The sequence below is a fragment of the Coffea arabica genome, chromosome 1c, assembly GCF_036785885.1.
Source record: "Coffea arabica cultivar ET-39 chromosome 1c, Coffea Arabica ET-39 HiFi, whole genome shotgun sequence".
NCBI classification, from domain to species: Eukaryota; Viridiplantae; Streptophyta; class Magnoliopsida; order Gentianales; family Rubiaceae; genus Coffea; species Coffea arabica.
In genome coordinates, this window is record NC_092310.1 from 49,197,071 (window position 1) to 49,216,313 (window position 19,243).

The 19,243-nt window shown below is 37.2% G+C and overlaps 3 protein-coding genes across 4 annotated transcripts; 1 reads left to right on the forward strand and 2 right to left on the reverse strand.

The window, feature by feature from the left end:
• Nucleotides 1-45: 45 nt before the first annotated feature.
• LOC113725924 (uncharacterized) lies at nucleotides 46-3,263 on the reverse strand. 2 transcript variants are annotated; one of them, XM_072074991.1, is made up of 3 exons: nucleotides 1,363-3,263; nucleotides 899-945; nucleotides 46-483 (listed from the first exon to the last, which is right to left on the reverse strand). In XM_072074991.1, exons 1-3 carry the CDS (start codon nucleotides 3,159-3,161, stop codon nucleotides 335-337), a joined length of 1,995 nt encoding a protein of 664 aa, XP_071931092.1. In that variant the 5' UTR covers nucleotides 3,162-3,263; the 3' UTR covers nucleotides 46-334. The 2 variants fall into 2 exon arrangements, with proteins under 2 accessions (XP_071931092.1, XP_071931096.1); XM_072074995.1 differs by lacking the exon at nucleotides 899-945 and having other exon boundaries at nucleotides 1,363-3,262.
• A 2,672-nt stretch (nucleotides 3,264-5,935) lies between these two features.
• LOC140035173 (putative F-box protein At1g32420) lies at nucleotides 5,936-7,533 on the forward strand. The gene has a single exon (XM_072075001.1). It carries the CDS (start codon nucleotides 6,217-6,219, stop codon nucleotides 7,426-7,428), a length of 1,212 nt encoding a protein of 403 aa, XP_071931102.1. The 5' UTR covers nucleotides 5,936-6,216; the 3' UTR covers nucleotides 7,429-7,533.
• A 4,003-nt stretch (nucleotides 7,534-11,536) lies between these two features.
• On the reverse strand, nucleotides 11,537-17,022 carry LOC113725932 (protein STRICTOSIDINE SYNTHASE-LIKE 3-like). Its single transcript, XM_027249381.2, has 4 exons — nucleotides 16,378-17,022; nucleotides 13,593-13,868; nucleotides 12,615-12,782; nucleotides 11,537-12,174 (listed from the first exon to the last, which is right to left on the reverse strand). Exons 1-4 carry the CDS (start codon nucleotides 16,704-16,706, stop codon nucleotides 11,772-11,774), a joined length of 1,176 nt encoding a protein of 391 aa, XP_027105182.1. The 5' UTR covers nucleotides 16,707-17,022; the 3' UTR covers nucleotides 11,537-11,771.
• Nucleotides 17,023-19,243: the final 2,221 nt, after the last annotated feature.

Below are 19,243 nucleotides of genomic sequence, written 5' to 3' on the forward strand. Positions count from 1 at the left end.
CTCTAATGCAGTTCACAGGTGGAATATTCTTTTCCAAGTATAGTATAGCAAAAACAGAAATTATTTTTGCAATGCGATTTCCTATCATTACTCTCCCTTACAAAATCCAAAACCATTTAGCAAACTTATGTTACAATGTCGATTAATGAAAAAGCAAACAAATGGCATGAGAACATCAGTAGCTAAACTAGTGATATCTCATCACTGTGGACCTGGTCTCTTACAAATATCCAAGTTCAATGGCAGCCGGAGGAAGATGAACATGGTAGAATAAGATAGAGATCCATATTTTGAGCTCTAGTCCACTGGCACAACCAGCCAGTTGGGCACGTTATCAACTTTTTTGGGCCTCTACCATCATTGGTCCACTGAAAGGTTTAACACCATACAAATTGTAACAGGATCCACAGGTTGGGCACACTCCATCTTCAAAGGTAGTCCAGCCACAGGTTGAGCAGACTTCTTCATCTTCAAGGTTAGTCCCTGAAAAGCAGCAAAACATGTCAGCCTCTCCTGAACTTTCTAATCTTCAATTAGTCGTGACAGAATTGATGAGATATGTAGTCACGCCTAAGCAGAGCCACAATCCCCCACCCACAGAGACCAACAGAGAGAGAGAGAGAGAGAGAGAGAGAGAGAGAGAGCTGTAAAAACACATGTACTGAATCTAGAAACCAGGTACATGGCAGCAACTGCAATTGTTTGCATGACTTTAACCAGGTTAGATTAGATATCATTTAAATGTTCTACTATACAGCTAATATTCTCTACTCAACATCATTCAAATGTTATAAAATAGAGCAACTGTCCTCCAAAATATTCATGACTTCTTGTTAAATTCTGTGTTTCACCAGTAACTCAAAAATTTCCATTCAGAAACGTTTCCAAGAATTAACACCTGAAAGATATGCCTGTCGGAACAAGTCATCCAAGTCACCAACTTCCCTGAATAAAGAGAGATTATCTATAAATACAATAAGCTCAACACAAAAATGCAGGAACAACAAAGAGAGAAAAAGGTTCTTGGAGAGTTTTTGGGGGAGTGGGGGTTTGGACTTTCTCTTGAGAGAGAGAGAACATTCAGCTAAAATTTTCAGAGCTATGCATTACCAGATCAATGTACTTTATTAGTAAAATTTACAAAATTTGTTTAAACACAGATAAGGGCCCTCTAATATGTCTATGTGCAGCATAAGAGAATCACACTTGTCTGTCTAGTGCGGCAATTTTCAGAGCAAAGCATTACCAGATTAGTGTAGTTTACTGGAAGTAATAACCAAATCATTGTAAAGCAGGAAAGCTACACTAGAATTTACACCATAAGACAAGTCAAAGTAGGGAACAACGATAAAGATTTCTTACCAATATTTAATTTGACCATCCCATCCACATGTAGCTACTTTACTCTGTTCCAATGGATGCCATTCGCAGCCAATACATACCCCTTCATGACATTTAAGGGTCTTAAAAACCCTGCAACTCTTCCAATCCCAAAACCAACATCTGCCCTCACCATCTCCTGACATGACAAAACGTCCGTCTGGTGAGAAGTTAACCTGACAAGCATATCCAGCTACAATATGCCCTGCAAATCTCTTCTTCTTATTAAGCTGAAACCTCTCCCTTGTACTGTAAATAAGAATCTGATTATCCAAACTCTGTGCAGCAAGCCAATTAGAATTTGGGTGCAAGGCAATGGATGGCATTGAATGCATATGCGGTTCGCTTATATACTTTATAACAACTGGAATCCCAAACTCCCAAACACGCAGTGACTTATCATCACTCGAAGTAACAAACCTCCTATTATTATCCACAAAAGTGATTGTGTTCACTGCCCCTAAATGCTGATCATATTCCTGAGTAATCTGCCCAGTATTCATATCCCACTGCACAATTTTCTTATCACTCATCCCAGCCAAAAGCACATTCTGCTTATCCTCATCTGGATTGAGCCTCACCACATATGGTATCTTCCCTGTGGAAAAGGTTGATATCACCTGACCAGTTTCCGTATCCCAGTACTTTATATTCTTATCATAGCTGGCAGTCAAAAACTTGCTTCCATCATTACTAAACCATATATCCCTGACAGCCTTTGAGTGCCCCATGTAAGTCCTCATGCATTTCCCTGAATTATACACATCCCATATCTTCACCTTTGTATCCATCCCAGCAGACAGCAACAAATGCCCATGTTTTGGGAAAAACCTAATAGCAGAAACCCCTTTAGTATGCCCACTCCAAGTATGCACCAATCTTTTCGGTGTATAACAATGATCATTACTAGCTTTCGCATCCTTAGGAGGAGCAATCCACGACCTTCCTTGATAATCCCTCTCCTCCTTTCCATGAAAAGTACTCTTATCAGCCATACCCGCATTACTTTTCCCACCCTCATTCTCTCCTTCACCCTTCTTCTTTGCGTACTCCTCAGCATATTTCTTCTGCTCCTCAGTCAACTCGCCACCAACTCCCTCCCTCTTTCCAGCCCAAGGACTCTTACTATTCTTCCTAATCCAAGCCTCAGTTGCCGGATTATCAACCTCGGACACATCCATATCTCCGGCTTCCTCCCCATCAACTTCACCCAATTTCTCCAACTTCTCTTTCTTTTTCTCAATCCTCCTCCTCTTCTGCTCATTCTGAGGAATATTATACACAGAAACCGCGCCACTTTCCTGCAGCTTATCCAAATCACCGACGAAATTATTCCCAGAGGGATCAGCCGCATACCCATATTTATAAAAAGTATTGTACTGTTCATCAAACACAAAGGGTTCAATCGAAGCATCTTCAACAAACCCGAGTTTATGATTCCTAAGCCCTTGAGCAATTCCGTCTTTCGCATACGGATGGGCCGGACCGTAAATCGGTGCCCATAGTTGATCATACGTAGGGTTAAACGAAACCATGTGCTGAGTTGGATCAAGAGGCTTGGATTGAGCTTTATTACCTGTCACGGTTAGGGCCAGCATTGTATCATCGACCTTTGGGGCGGAAGACTTCGACGGCAGCGAAAGTCGCATCGGCGAGGAGTCCGGGGAGGAAGTGGTGGTATCATCAGCGTCGGTGGTGGTCGGAGGGTTTTGTGGAGGTGGAGAATTGGCGTCGTCGATGTCGAACTCGCCTCCCTCGGCGTATGCTTGAAGAAGATCCATTGCTGATGGGAAATTGGACAATTAGGGTTTTGGATTTTGATATTTTGAGTTATGAGGCTTGTGAGGACATGGGGTTGGTTTTATAAGAGGGTCGGGTTTTATTCGTTAAGGATTCGGATGGCCACGTATTAGTATACTAGTTCCGTGATACGGATCAATTTATCCGTTAATAATCGGACAGAGTCCGTGATGGATATCCAAAAATTGTCACTTCGAAAGGAGAAATTGGTTAAAGTTTTACCAATCAACTTGAAAACCGTAAAATCTAAAAATTATTCGTTTGGGATATCCAAATTTTTATAAATTTCCAAAAATTACTATTAATCCCACAACTCTGTTTTTATATGTCGATATTTTTGCCTCAAATTCTAAATCTAAGAAGTGAAAAAGGGCACAAATAAAAATTCAATAGTCATCTATATCTATATGTATTAGAAAGAGTTTTTGATGAGAAGCTTTAAAAATCGTCAAAAATTTGAATCCTATTTTACTACAATTTTACATTTTTTAATTTAATAATCTTTATCCCTTAACTAATGGTAACCACCCCTCCAACTCATGTTTGTAATTACAAATCATTTCTGATACAAATTACGTTTTAAATTTCAAATATTGCAAGTTGACTTTATCTTTACTAAAATTTTATATTTTTTAAATTGTGTAATCTTTATCCCTTACTAATGGTAACCACCTTTACAAATCATATATTTGCAAGTTACGCACTACATCTGACACAAAACACGTTTCCAATTTTCAAAGATTGCAGGTTCGCTTTATTTTTACTACAATTTTACATTTTTTTTTATTTAGTAATCTTTATCACTTAACCAACGGATAACTAATAGTACCAAGTAACTGATAATGAAATCAACACTATGAAAAATCACATATCGAAAATTAAGGAGTCCATTTGAGTTACAATTTTTCATAATTATTCACAACAACGGGTGATCGCTAACCCATTTTATTCTCATTTGCCATTCACACAAACCAAATACATTGAGGAAAAAAAAAAAAACAATGGTGTTTTTGAACTATACTAAATTTTTCAAATGAACGATTCGTATTTCGTCGTGATGTTTCTTATTTTAGAAGAATTGCAATGGATGGTAGAATTTCTTGATATATATATATATATATATATATTTTGTGATGCTATTTATAAACCATGTAAAATATACACTAATTTCAAATTTCATATGCTTTTAATTCTCAAGAAAATGGGGATAAGCTGATCAACCAATGAATTAATTCATGCAAAGATTGTGCATTCTCATTTGTAGTACGAACTCCACAAAATTCAACAGAGTAAATTAGATCACCAATATTGCATTTCGTACTATAGATTAATTAGTGTGCAGAATGTTCGCACCTTCATATAAAATTATCAAATCGAATGCATAATGTATGTAAGTATTTCATTTTGAAATCAAATAAAGCATGTGATTACATTCATTTTTATTCATATATCATTCATTTTCTAATATAATTTTTTATGATTCTTTCAAGTTCTATCTTCTAAAAAAAGGCAGTTTCTTGAATAATATATATATTTTTATTATATTTCGAACTATTGTTGGACAAATCTGATATTTTAATTATGTTGCTACAATTTTTTAACTTTTTTTATTCACTCTCTTTTTTAATTTCTTTTAATAATGTCAGTACCGTGCATAGCACGGATATTCACACTAGTTTATAAGTAATCTTATTATATTGTTCACTTACAGCTATTCATGAATGCACTTAATCTAGTTATAAATTATAAGCGACTGCATGAAGGCATAACAATTACGATCCACAAAAGCACACAAAAAGGGAAATTACACATACTATTAAATCTTGACAATTACTACTCACTTCCAGAATAGTAACTTTTTCATTAAAAAAGAAAGAAAAAACTTATACAGAACATCTATATTTAATGCTAAGCCTAGTTTGGGAGTGGGATTGATTGGATGCAAGATCAAAGGATTGTAAATAAGAGATCCTGTTTGAAAACCTCCATTATTTTTTTTTTTAAAAAAGCCCCATTCTTATCTAGTACGAATCAAAAACTTCCTCCAAGGAGTTGAATGAATAAAAAGGGGAAATCAAACCAAAGAGGATTATTGTAGGCTAGCACAAAATTGACATTAAACTCATCACATGATTTTGATGGGCAAAATGGTGAAATTATTCCCAGTCCATTGACAACTTTGCCATTATAGAGGTAAAAAGGCACAAGTGAAAAAGAACTTTACTTTTCATTATTGCGCTCCCATATTATTTTGGTTCAAATATGAGAGTGCCCATGGATTTTATAGAAACTTGGTTTTCATTTGAATTGCTATTTTTCAAAATTTTATAAAAAAGTGTATCGTAACGACTTGATATATGTGAGTTAAAAAAGTGATTGAAAAATATTAATGCAAAACATAAAAATTTTTACGTGAAAATTCACAATCCAACAAAGGTCTATGCTTTCTTGTACCTCACAATTGGTGCAATTGGAACTTGCATGCAACTTGTTTTGAAATCATTCATGGAATTGTTTTTTTATTGTATTTAATTTGAGCTGAAAAAGGTAATTTTATTTCATCCAAAGAGTTGCTTTCGTATTAAAATTTTCAGCACTAGCCATTTGGTCACATCTGGCTTCTTGCCTTTTTTTTTTTATTATTTAGCTATGAATCAAAGGACGAATTTGTCATTCCACAACCTTCCGACACCCTCTAGGAAACTGATCCTAAACCAGACTGGATAATCTTCCTTGAACTTATATATCCTCGTACTCGTAAACAACTTCTCCGACTTTTTCGCAAACAACTTCTCATTCAACACCACTTCTCGACTTTTTCTCTTTTCGCATTATTTACAGAGGTTTGCCCTGGCTTCTTGCCCTTTATTTTGTTATTTAGCTATGAATCAGAGGACGAAATTGTCATTCCACAACCTTCCGGCACCCTCTAGGAAACTGATCCTAAACCGGACTGGATAATCTTCCTTGAATTTATATATCCTTGTACTTCGTAAAATCTCATACCTTCCCATAATTACGTCCAAACTACTGATAATGGCGGAGGAGCCAAGCCTTCCATGTCAACCCCGTCTTCTTCCAAATCCATATTCAAATTCAACTCCATACCCAAATCCAGATCAAGTGTTTCCTGATGAACTGACGAGAGAGATCTTGTTATGGCTTCCGGTCAAGTCCCTGATGCGATTCAAGTGCGTCTCAAAGCTCTGGCTGTCCATCACCCTAGATCCTTCCTTCGCAAGGGCGTACCGTCGTGGTTTCCGAGGTCTCCTCCTATCTGATCCCTACTTCGAAAGATTGGCACCTACCAAGGATTTCTTCTATGTGAGCCTCGATGGTGGTCAAATTTCCCACCACCTCGCCGTCGAGCACGACGGTGGGAGGAGTTTGGGCTACACCGAAATCGTCAACGGTTTGGTGTGCTTCTACTACGGCAATTATTCTTGCTTGTACAACGTTGCAACCCGGGAGTCGATGGAGCTTCCTCGGTCGGAATATGGGCATAGCTCTGCTACCTATCACCTGGGTTTTGATCCGGTAGATAAGTTATACAAGCTGCTGAAAATATGCCCGGTCTATAGTGATGATGATTACGATGGTGAGGATTTACGCGAGGCGACTTGGCTTTGCAACTTGGATTACTCGGAGATTCTCACCATAGGTACGGATGCTTCCTGGAGACGTATCGCTCCGGCACCTCGGGAGATGGTGGAACGAGCCGTCTGCCTTGATGGAGCCTTATATTGGTTGGAAAATCGGATAAAAAACGTTGGTGGATTCGATGGCTTTCTTATTGCTTTTCATCTTGCTCAGGAGAAGTTTGAATTTGTTCCCACACCGGGGAGACGACTCCCCTACCGTCTACCATATTTTGGAACTCGTCTGTCTGCAATAACTTCGTACCCGAAGGATGGGGTAATTTATAGTCATGGTGATGGTGGGTGGCGGGTTGAGCACCGATTTGACATGCCGCAGGAGCCCGACCATGAGTTTTGTGCTGTAGGTATACTGCCTGATGGCAAGGTTGTAATATATGAGAGCACTGGTCTTCTCTACTTCCCGTCTCCATTTTATTTATATGACCAAGTGGAGAAGAAGTTGACGAGGATTGTGATTTGCAGATCCCCTTCCTCCTCATCACTTGAACAACGATCCAAACTATTGTTTCAGAATGATATTTGTGGGTACTTGTCCTATTATGAGGAGAATATCATCCCACTGAGTTATTTCGCAACTCCCTACCCTTAAACAGACAGCAGTACTGCACTTGTTTTTGATTTTAGAGTTGTTTAATGAACTAATTACTGAGAACGGACTTTATAATCAATAATTTATGTTATTTTTCTTTCCTTTTTTTGGTCGACGTAATCACAGAGGCAGTTTTTACTTAGTAGAGCTTATTTTGTAACCAATGAATTATCTTTGTTTATATTAATTTCTTGAAAATATGATAAAACTGCAGCTGGTAAGGGTTGGTTCAGAGTTCTGTTCTTTGTTTGCTAATTCTGTTTAGACTTGCTAAAGCTCACGTCTACCGTCACAATTTTCTAGTAGTCCCAGATAACATATAGAACTCAATGTTTCTGCTTGGTGTCCTGCAGAAAAGTGATAATACAATGATTTGCATGTGGTGGATGGATGGCGTAATGATTCTTATTTTGTATTTGGATTCTGTTAAAACTTTATTCAGTTCTTGCCAGTGTTACAAAATCACTTCGTTTTGTTGGTTGGATCAGAGGACAGTATCCATATGCTGTGACTTCTTTTCTAGTCTTAGCAGCAAACCTACTCTGGAGTATCAGGATTAGTGATTACCTTAGCTATGTGTTTCACCTTGAGTGCCTATTGCAGTGGAGTTAATCATCCACAAGAAAGCCAGACAGATGTAATCTGCTGCTTTCTTCAAAACTATGCTAAACTTTTGATAAATGCAAATTCTTGGTCTCTGTTTCTTATAGTTTTTCAAATTCACTCCCAAACTATATGTACCTTGTTGGCTTTTCTTGACCAGTCTTCAGTTGGCTATTGCAGAGTTCATCAGTCGATCATGTCAGTGGATAATCGGACAGAGTCCGTGATGGATATCCAAAAATTGTCATTTCGAAAGGAGAAATTGGTTAAAGTTATCCAAAAATTATTCGTTTGGGATATCCAAGTTTTTATAAATTTCTAAAAATTACTATTAATCCCACAACTCTGTTTTTATATGTCGATATTTTTTGCCTCAAATTCTAAATCTAAGAAGGAAAAAAGGGCACAAACCATAAAAATCATTGTAATAGTACTTAATAAAGCTATTTGCAACTAATATATCACCAAACACAATCTGAAGGACTATTTTTATATGGTACAAACATTTTTCTTGTATCATAAGTACGCTTATTCTAATTATTATTTTTTTTAATCTTTTCAACTATATTTGTTTTTAAACATACATCATATCACAAAAGATTTTATAGAAATTATTTCAAATAATATACTGTATCCAAATACTTAGGGCCTGTTTGGAACCTAAGTTTTTTGGGAGTTTGTCTAAAACTTTACTGTAGTGCACTGTAGAAGTTTTTGAAAAAATTTTATAGAAGTTTTTTGTAATGGAAAAAATTTTGTAGAAGTTTTTGTAGGGTTAAAAACTTTTTTTTCTTTTCTTTTTTTTTTCTTTTTTTTTCTTTTTTTTTTTCTCTTTCTTTTTCTTTCTTTCCTTTCTCTTTTCTTTCTTCTTCTTCCCCCTTCCCCGTTACCTCTGCCTCCAGCAATGCCACCTCCCGCCACCCCCTACTTTACTTCTCCCCCTCTACCCCGCCACCTCCTTCCTCCACCACCCCCTCCCCCGCCTTCCCCCTCCCCCCGCCATTCCCTCACCCCGCTTCCCCCTGCTTTCCACCATCCCCTCTTCCCCCGCCACCCCCTCACCTCGCTTCCCTCTGCCCTTCCTCCGCCACCCTCTCCCGCCGCAACTTCCAAACAGGCCCACCTTCCCCCTCTACCCCGCCATCCTCACTGCCCCGCCACCTTTCCCCTCCTCCCGTCACCCCCCTGGCCCCTTCCCCCTCCCCCATTCCCCTTCCCGTTTACCACCCCCGAATCCCGCCACCCGTCAAAATTTTTTTTTTTTTTGGCAAATCCCCTATTTCCCTCTGTCCTCCTCTTTCCCCGCCACCCTCACCCTCCCTCGGTGCGATCCGGTCTTGCGACTAGATCGGCCAGAGGGGAAGGGGAAGGGTGGTGGGGGAGGAGGGGGGAGACGCAGAGAGAAAAAAAAACTTGCGGGGGAAAAGGGAAAAAGGACAAAAAAAGGGGAGAGGAAAAAAGGAAAAAAAAAAATCGGCACCGGAAAAAGTGATCGGCGCCGGAACCGGCGCCGGAGGTGGTGGCCGGTGACGGAGTAGTTGATGGAGGTAGTGGTGGGTGAGGAAGAAGAAGAAAAGGGGAAGGGAGTTTTTTTTTTTTTTTTTGTGTTTTGGATATTTTAAGTGTGTAGGTTAAAAAATTTTGATAAGTTTTTGGGATTCCTGTAGCACAAGTTGTTAAAAAACTTGTATAATAAAAACTTGGTAAAAACTTGAACTTCCAAACAAGCCCTTATATTTATAAAAAAAAATTGAACTATCTAAACTCGATTTAAAAATTAGAAAACTTAAGATTTATTTGTGATGAATTCAAGGATATGCAAGTTTGATTTCATAAAACTATAAAAGCTTTGTAATTGAACTATATAGGTAAAAATTTCAAATTATCCAAGTTCGAGTTAATGGAAATTTCTTCAACTTCAATTGAGAATATCATTTAATTAGGATGTCAAACTCATTAAAAAAAAATAAAGACATACGTACATACGGTTAAACAGTGAAAAAGAAAAACGGTTAATACTAATTGCCTGTTGGACCGGGCCTATTGGATGTCCCAGTGAAGCTGGCTTGTATTGGGAATCTCTCCAACCACACCGGATGGGCTTATGTCTCAATAAATGGACTTCCTGGCCCAATCTGCACCAGCCATCAGGGAGCAGGAAATAATATGGGAAAGTAGTGTTCAGGAATTCCTAATTACTCTAGACACTAAAATTTGTAGAAATTATGTTTGACACCATGTAATTAGTAGTTTCCAAAATGGAGGCAAAGACAAGGAATTAAAGAAAAGCCAAAGCTAGTTAGAGTGGACGATCTTATACGGCAATGCTATAAAACAGGTCGATTGAAGTTCGAATCCCTACTAAAGCGTATGGAATCAGTTTTGTAAGTTGAGAAGGTGAATTAATTTGATGTGTACGTTGTAATTTTATATTTTTATGATGAATCTCATGAGTTGAAAACGTGAATTAGTTTGATGTGCACGTTAACTAATCCAAAACTCCACGTGATCATCAAGAAAAGGCGATGGTTTTCTATCTAGTAGTACAATTATAGGTAACTAAAATAACTTTGTGAGAAACAATAAGGAGTAAGAAATCCTCATGAACTACTCTAGTTAACAAGAAAGAAGGGAGGGACGCCATAAAAAAGAAGAGTCAGTAACATAATAGCAAGGAGAGGACTTCAACAACTGTGATCTCCCTCATGTTTCCAACTATTCCATTTCCACAATTTTACCACCCTATTGTTGCCAACTATGCAATCCTAGAAAATTATAGTATCAAGAATCAGTTTGATTAGTTGGTGAATTTCCAAGTAAGCATGAATATACTAGTATTTTTAACTCCCTGAGCTAAGACTAGATTCCAACTACCTAACCACAACTATCCAATAGTGCCCTTTACAAACCAGCTTTCTGTTTTTGCTAATTGGCTACAATTTTTCCTCATAAGATGGCAAGCATTAACAAACTAATGAGATGGGGATGAATTACAACTTTTATTAACTACTACATTAACGTAGTGCAAGTACAAAATGTTTTCAAGTATAAAGAGGTTGACTTATAATATCAGAGTCTCATAGTTTAGATGCATTTTAGAAATTTAAAATGTACACACATGGTAAATTTTGAAAGAAATTGGAATAGATTTTCTTGAGCGAGAAAAGAACAAAACTCTCATTTTAAGTCCTAAACATTCATTTGGAAGAAATGCTCTTTGAACTATCCTTGTATGTGCTGAAAAGCATAAGAAAACTAGTATAGTTTAAACTCGAAATTTTTTTTTCTTTGTACTTGTCCAATATAGGTTGCTTTTGTATGTGTTTTTTGGACCTATGGGCTACGTTGCAGCTACGCTTGAAGTTTGGATCCGGCCTATTTGAATATAGTTTCAGTTGAACCTATGGAACAAAGATCCCTTTTGCCTTGAAATGGGATCATGACTATACACAAGACTAAATTTCCAGCATAGGAAGTTAAAAGGGAAGGAGAAGCCAGAGAGAGGTACAGGGAGAATGAAACATGTTGGTGTCTTCTTCAAAAGTTACATCAAAACTCTTGTAACAGGATTCTTCAGGAATGAAGTAAAAAGATTCAAATTCCAATCCACAGATACAGAGAGAGAGAGAGAGAGAGAGAGAGCTAAAAAAGGAGCTTAGAAAGAGCCTGAAAGGGTGAACTAGGGCCATCTCATCATTGAGAGAGTAGGAAAGAAGACAGAGTTAGAGGAAATTGTTTCTTCACTCTAATTGGTAAACTGCTACAAATGGCATCAAAACACTACCAATCCAAAGCTTCCCATCCTTCTCCTCCACTTCACTTGCTGCTTTGACAACTTTTCCTTGTCTGTCCTCCAATATCTGTAAAATCTTACCTTCTGGACTATACTTCACAATTACTGCATGAGGCCGGCCGCCAATTTGCAAAAGGTAGTGTATCTTTGCTGGAATTGGAAGCTTCAGCAAGAATTTTCGAACATTTGGGTACAATGCATTTATATATGCATATACGGTGCGACGACAATGGACCGCTACCCAAAATTCACCTTTCTCGTTTGTTCTGATGTTGTCAGGGAATCCAGGCAGTACAGCCATAACTTCTGAAGTCCCTGCTTTATCACCTTTTAACCAGTATTTGCGCAATCTGCATATATGAATTGAGAAGAATTCTTGCATTTGCGATGTAATAACACCATGAATATAGAAAGAAAAATCCTATTTTTGTACAATTACATTACACAAGTTGGTTCCATTTATGAATAACTATGACGACCGAGAAGCACTATTTTTTTGTAGGCATGTTCAAATGCTCAAAAGATGCGTGGACAAAATTGTGAAAGACTTAAAATGAAGCCATGTTTATGCAGCCAATTGCCAGAAAGGATTTGACCAATAGCTGGAAAGAACATCAACGCATGGGAAATTGCAAATAGTAACTGGCATAAATACATACCAAAATTGTCAAAGTCTCCAACACTAGAATGTATATAGTCCACGTAAGAGGCATTTTATAGCTACCAGCAAAGTGAACTAATGTATTCTGTTTTTCTTAATCAAATCATGTGGGGTCAAGTAATAACTCACCTGCCAATTGAACCCTCACAGAAGACAAAGAAGGAACGATCCTTGCTCATGGACACGCCATTAGGAAACTGAAGCCCCCTAACAAGAACTGTAGTTTCTTTAGTTTCTGGATTATACTTCAGAAGCCGCCCACTATCGTCTCCAGAGAAAACCAACTGCAAAAAGTTCCTGCAAACAGGTGCCAACATCAGAATTAATCACTGGAAGGTTCTAATGCACAGCAAAAAGTGCTGCTGGAGGAAGAGAGAGTAGACGGATGTAAAAAAATTTGCGCAAATCAAGAAAAAGATGCACTACTGATCACAATTAGATATAAACCTTGATACTCAAACTCATTGGGAAGCTGAGGATTTCTACTAAAACATTTCCAAAATCCTAATAAGGTTTAAGAAAACAAAAATAATGGAGCAAGGAAACCTTCTAACAATGAAAGAAACTTAAAACCAAAAAAGCTAGTAGGTCAGCAGTAAAAAATCTATACCCCCCCCTCTCTCTCTCTCTCTCTCTCTCTCACACACACACAGACACAGACACTGCCACATGCTTTTGCACGTTCTCCAACCCACAAACCCCTATACACAACACAAAACAAGCATTGCAACTGTAGTAAGAACTGGGGTCACCAGAAGCACAAAATGATTTGAATTTAGTCTGATTTCTTTGGGGCACATATGGTTACATCTGCCCTCATGCAATTCATTTTAATTTGATTTCCATATTTTACAATAAGATTTTGCGTATGTGTTCAATATTCCAACTATAACGCCCATTTAAGGCAACTGTAAAACTTTCAATATTCCAACCATAACGCCCATTTAAGGCAACTGTAAAACTTTTGTTAGTTTTATCACAAAAAGTTGCTGCATCACTTTTGGTGCACCTACCAACTAGCTAAATTGATATTAATAATACAATAGGCATCAAAGGTTAAAAGATGTCCACTTTCAGCCCTCAAGAGCAGATAAGGTCATGATGTACCTCCGTTGATATTTAGTGCTGCTGTCAGTGAAATAAATGTTCCCTTCATCATCAATGTCCAGGTCATTAGTAAATCCAAGCGGCACTCCTTCAGCCTCAGTAGTTAGGGATGTTGCCAATCCACCTTCAGGCCCAACTTTCATCAATCCAAAGTACGCATCAGCAATGTATAGGTCACCTGTTTTTTTGTCGAATCGTAACCCCAAAGGCCTTCCACAAATGTGCTCATTCTTCAAGTAGCTGAAGGGTGATGGTTTAGGGTCACATAGGCCGGACCTGAAATTCAGAGCATGAATGAAAACTGTAACTAGAGTCACACTCTAATACGATACCAAATTATTAAGACATCAGCAAAACTTCTGAATATTTTTTCTTTTCTATTTTGAGGAGTTGCTGATTATTATACAAGTACTTAAGAATTAAATAAAAGAAAAAGAAGGTACTGAGGAAGCTCAAAATGAATAGGCAAAGGAATTTCAACTTGGAAGTGAAGACTACACCCCGGTTCGGAAAAGGACATAGTAAACGACATAGACACGGGATGTTTAAGATGAAATCTAGAGTTCCGCACTTCTTATTCCAGATAAAGTCAAGCACATAGAAGTTCAGATTGCACTCTCTCTCTTTTTGTTTGTGCCTGTGTGTGTGCATGCATGTGCACGTGAGCATATTGTAGGTTTGTGTGTGTGAGCAGCGGGGTAACTATTACGATACATACAGATCCAAAAGAAGAAGACAATGCATACCATTACCTGATTAAACCTGCCAAAAGGTTGTTAACTAACATTTTGTTGATAACTGTGTGAATGCAGTTATTGATCAAAAGTTTCTTAAGCTTTGAAAGGGAAATTCATTCTTAATTTTCAAATGTTGAGCAGGGGATGCCTCCACTGTCTTGGAACCCCAAACAACCTAAAATTTTCCTTCCTATGTCCTACTGTACATGCTCTAAATTGGTGGAAGTTATGAGAAACAGCTTGTACAATTGGTACAGATATTTCATACAAGCAAAAAACTGTAAACCATAATAATTGGTTTCCATTTCCATGTTCCTTCATCACTTTAAAATATCCTCAGCTTCTGCAGTAAAGATTGCATATACCAGTGAACAGCTAATCCAATAGCCAACTGAAATTTCCAGGCACTAATGACCATTTTCTGCCTCATCCAAAGACCCTCAGACACCAGAAGTCCGCCTTTTCTCAACAAGCATTTCTTGGGTGGTACACAAAATAATACAGGGAATTCTAAACTAACTATGGTCAACCTCAAGCACAGAAACCACTTCTGCGACCTGTGTCTTCTAAAGTTGCCATTTTGGAGACAAAATCAAGTTGCTTTTTATAGAATAAGTAGCTGGTTTATTTGTAATATAGGAAAAATATCGATTTGTTGGTTCATTGAGCAAAACACCATGGAGTCAGAAGAGCGCATCCTTGTCCTAACTCTTAGCAATGCTACACCACAAGCAGCCAGCTGATTGTCTTGTTGATAAGCCAGGTTTCATTCTCAAATCAGACGATTGCTTAGACTTTATAATTTAAGCAGCAAAAATAAAATGACTCCCATGCCTATTTAGTTTAAACTAAAGTTGCATCTATAATTCAGCTTCTTCTAGTGAAGTGAGTAGACAAAGAAACAAATACAATGTAGAATATTAACAAGATCAATGAAATCCTAATCAGAATCTGGGGCATATTTATTACAGAAATATGATCACAATGGTATGACCTCCATTACACGCTATACCCCACTCACGCTATATCACCATGATGTACCTTATCTCACATAGAATAATTCAATGTAAGTTTCAAAGTGCAAAGAACTATCCACAAATTGTAGGTTTACAAAGCCAATTTACTAGAAAAATGAAATTGTTTTGGCAAATTGAGCTAAATAATCTCTTTTACAATGGTGACATTGCTTTCTTTTTTGTCCTTTTGATAATTGAGGGTTATCGAGAAGATGGAGAAATGGAATATGAAGATACACAACTGTATGGGCTAAAATACGCTATATAAATCAGTGATAGACCATCCAGTTCAGTTATGTCTTGAGCGATAATTTCTATATCCAATAATCTGAGCTAAATAACAAGATAATTAGCAATTCTCTGCACCTAAATAATACTAACTAATAGAGATCTATTCCACACATATACATATATGTTCATCCTCAACAAAGCACAGACCAATCTTATTCATACTTGTTTGCTTAAGTATAATATTCTCCTGCTAGTCCAGCCAACCTTGTGATCCCCAAAGTTGTCTAAGAGCATCAATGGTTGCGTATAACTTTCAGGTTAAGCAATAAGAAAAATTATTAGTTACATCATTAACAAAACTAGAAACTGGTAGAACGAGGAGTCAGCAAATGCCAAATTTAACTAGGCACTTTTTTCCATCAGGAAACATATGCAGACAGCAAAATTTGCATTACAGAATTTGTCTGACACCATACTTCAGTATGATAATCCAACAGCTATAATTCGAAGGGATCTCTGGACTCCTGACACTTCAAGAAAATAAATTTTACACACAAAGTTTGAGAGGAAGATTTTACTATATCCAAGAACCATTCCACTACATGTTTATCTATAACAGTTATCATGTTTTTACTTTTCCTACAAGTGGCTACAAAATTCCAACATCACTTCTATTCGAGGTTCTACATATTTTACTTTTACTTGCAAAATTAATAACTCAAAAAAACAGAAATAGGGGCAGCATCAACAAAATTTTCACAGCAAAATAAAGGAAGACAAAGCCTTTTACTCCAATCTCACCGATTAGCAGAGGTATATGCAAAATCAATCCATTTTTCACCATCCCAGAACACAATCCTGCCATCAGCTATACCAGTATAAGGTCCACGACCCTGAGGATCAAAGGCTATGCTCTCAGGACCCTGAATTTGGTTCAAGAACTTGATTTCAGACTTCTGGAGCAAATTTTGAGCATCTTTCTCAACTGGGATTTCAGACCATGCTGGCATTTCCACCTTATGCGCCACAAAGTCAGGAAAATTATATATTGCACTGTGCTTTAAAGGGTCCAACCCACAATACAGAGCCAACAGAAGAAAAATCCCGGCAAAGAATCCGGCCGGAGACATTGCCCCCTTAAAATTGCTGAATTTTTTCCTCACTTGAATGGCAGGGAGCTAATTACAAAGCTGAGTGGACTCGTGGGATCATATGATAAATTTTTGTGTCTATCAATGAATGAAGGATGAATGGGTAGTTGGGAGCCTTTGTTCTTGGGACGTTTGCTACCTAATTGTTAGCAAATACAGGGGTTGGGAGTTGGGAATCGGGACGCTAGGGGAGTGAGCTACCCACCTGCCGGCCCTGCTGACTTGGATGGTTGATTTGGATGGGCTGAATTAACAAAAGTTTTCACAGGATTTTGTCAGATTTGTTGGGAAATTTCCCAGATTTTACTCATGTACGTACGCTAATACGAGGAGAAAGTTTGGTTGGCTTGGAGTTTGGAATGCCTCCGATTGGAAGGTGATTAGCACTTTGCACCCTTCAACTATTTAAATTTCTAATTTAGTCCCTGAATTTTAATTGGAATATTTTCATCTCGAGAATATAATATTTATCTCACTTAGATCGAGACGTTAACAGGGACGATTTTATACTTATGTGGAACAAATTTCATACTTTAAAGACTAAAGTGAGATAGGTTTCATACGTTTCAAAGACTAAAATGAAATAGTCTGTGCTTTAAAAACGCATATGTCCAACTTTAAAGTTTAAGACTCAAAGTAAGAATTCAAATATAATTGAAGAATGTAAAGTGGAATCAAAACCTTGAATAGACGGATAATTACCTGAAAAATTTGGTTGAAGATTGACTCCGAGGCGTTACAAGTTTACAACATTGGAGCTTCAAGAATAAAAGAATATGTGTGTTAGAATATATGAATCACCAATGGTTCTAGGACAAGAAAATTGGACTGTATTAGTATATATGCATACCTGTTTTTGGTTTTTAAGCAAGCATAATTATTTCCTTATCACTTGAATCACATGTATATATACCTCCTTAGTTATTAGTTGAGTCTATACAATGAAATGGTACATTATTATACCTATTAAAGAGATTTAAAAAGGTAATACTACCTTAGCCATTACCTCTTCACATAGATTTATTATTCTTGATAAAGATATCATCTCTTTATTTTGTAATTATTGATGGAGAGATTCGTAACAAGGTGTATTACTTTAGTTAGTCAAGTCTTATGAACATGTATTATGTTTAAATCAATTCAAAAACGCACTTCAAAACTCAGTTCTTATGAACATGTATTAGTTATAGTCAAGCTCTACCAGTCAAGTAGGATTTTAATTCAGCCAAATAAATTTTCATTCATCAGATTAAAATATAATACTCAATGAGATGGTGAGAGAAACTGGTCATTCTATTACTAGCCTTATTCAATGACGAAGATGGAAACAGGTTGGAACTAAGAAAGGAGATGGCGAGAGACTTAAGTTGTATATTCGACCTTCTCAAGGAATTAAGGTTCTCCAGTTATAACCAGGTTGACCAGGCAAGGTGGCTTTGTCCTGTGAGCTTTAAGTATTGATCAAATAAGTGATGCCCCTTAGGTCCAAAGGCAGTCTTAAGGAATGACAATGACCTTAGAAATAACGCATTTTGTTGCATGTGATTCAATGTTTTTTTTTTTTTTTATGTAACTTCCCTATGATTTTAAAAGTTATACATAATCTCCTCATGATTTGGATTAAAGTGTTAAAATGACGGAAATAGTCATTCGTAGCGGAATTTTTAAAAATATCGAAATTACCTTTATAAATACATGACACACTAACCCCATATAATTTTTATGTTTTACCATATAACTCCCTTATGATTTTCAAAATATACACATAGACCTCCTTGGTTAATAAATGATTTTTAACTTTATATAAGGGTATTTTTGATATTTTAGGTGACTTCGTTATGAATGATCATTTCCGTTACTTTGACACTTTAATCCAAACCATGAGAGAGTTATGTATAGTTTTTGAAATTATAAAGGAGTTATGTAAAAAATTACTAAATCACAGGAGGAGGGTTAAGTGAAATTTGCCTTTCTTTTAATGTAAAATTTTACTGTAATTTATTATAGAATTTTTGCAAATATCTTTCGTGCATTTACAAGTATTTAGGGAATATTTGTAAAATTCCATCACTTTTCACGCGCTACTCACAACGTACTCACTCTGACTGCGGCACCCACCAATAACCACCACCGCCTCTCCCCCACCTGCCGCGGCTTCAAACGCGACACCCACACGCGAAATGACCTAAGTAGCTTAAGTTATGGTGAGGCTTCAAACATCTCAGACATGGATGACAAGCACTTCTTTCATAATTAGGCCATAGAGTATTGAGAAGCAAAATATTTCTTTTGCATCTGCTAGAGCACTAAATTCCGGTCATACCCATTGTTAGCTTGTAAAGTTGAAATCTTGATACCAAAATTTTCTTGATGGAATATCTAATACAGCTAGTAGCTACAGGCAGTGTATGTTCGTCTAAAGTCGTAACCTAGATGAGCCACCATTTGCTTGAGAATCTTAAAAAAAATTGCCTAATTTTACTTTTGATAAGAAGCAATAGGGCACCAATTAAAAG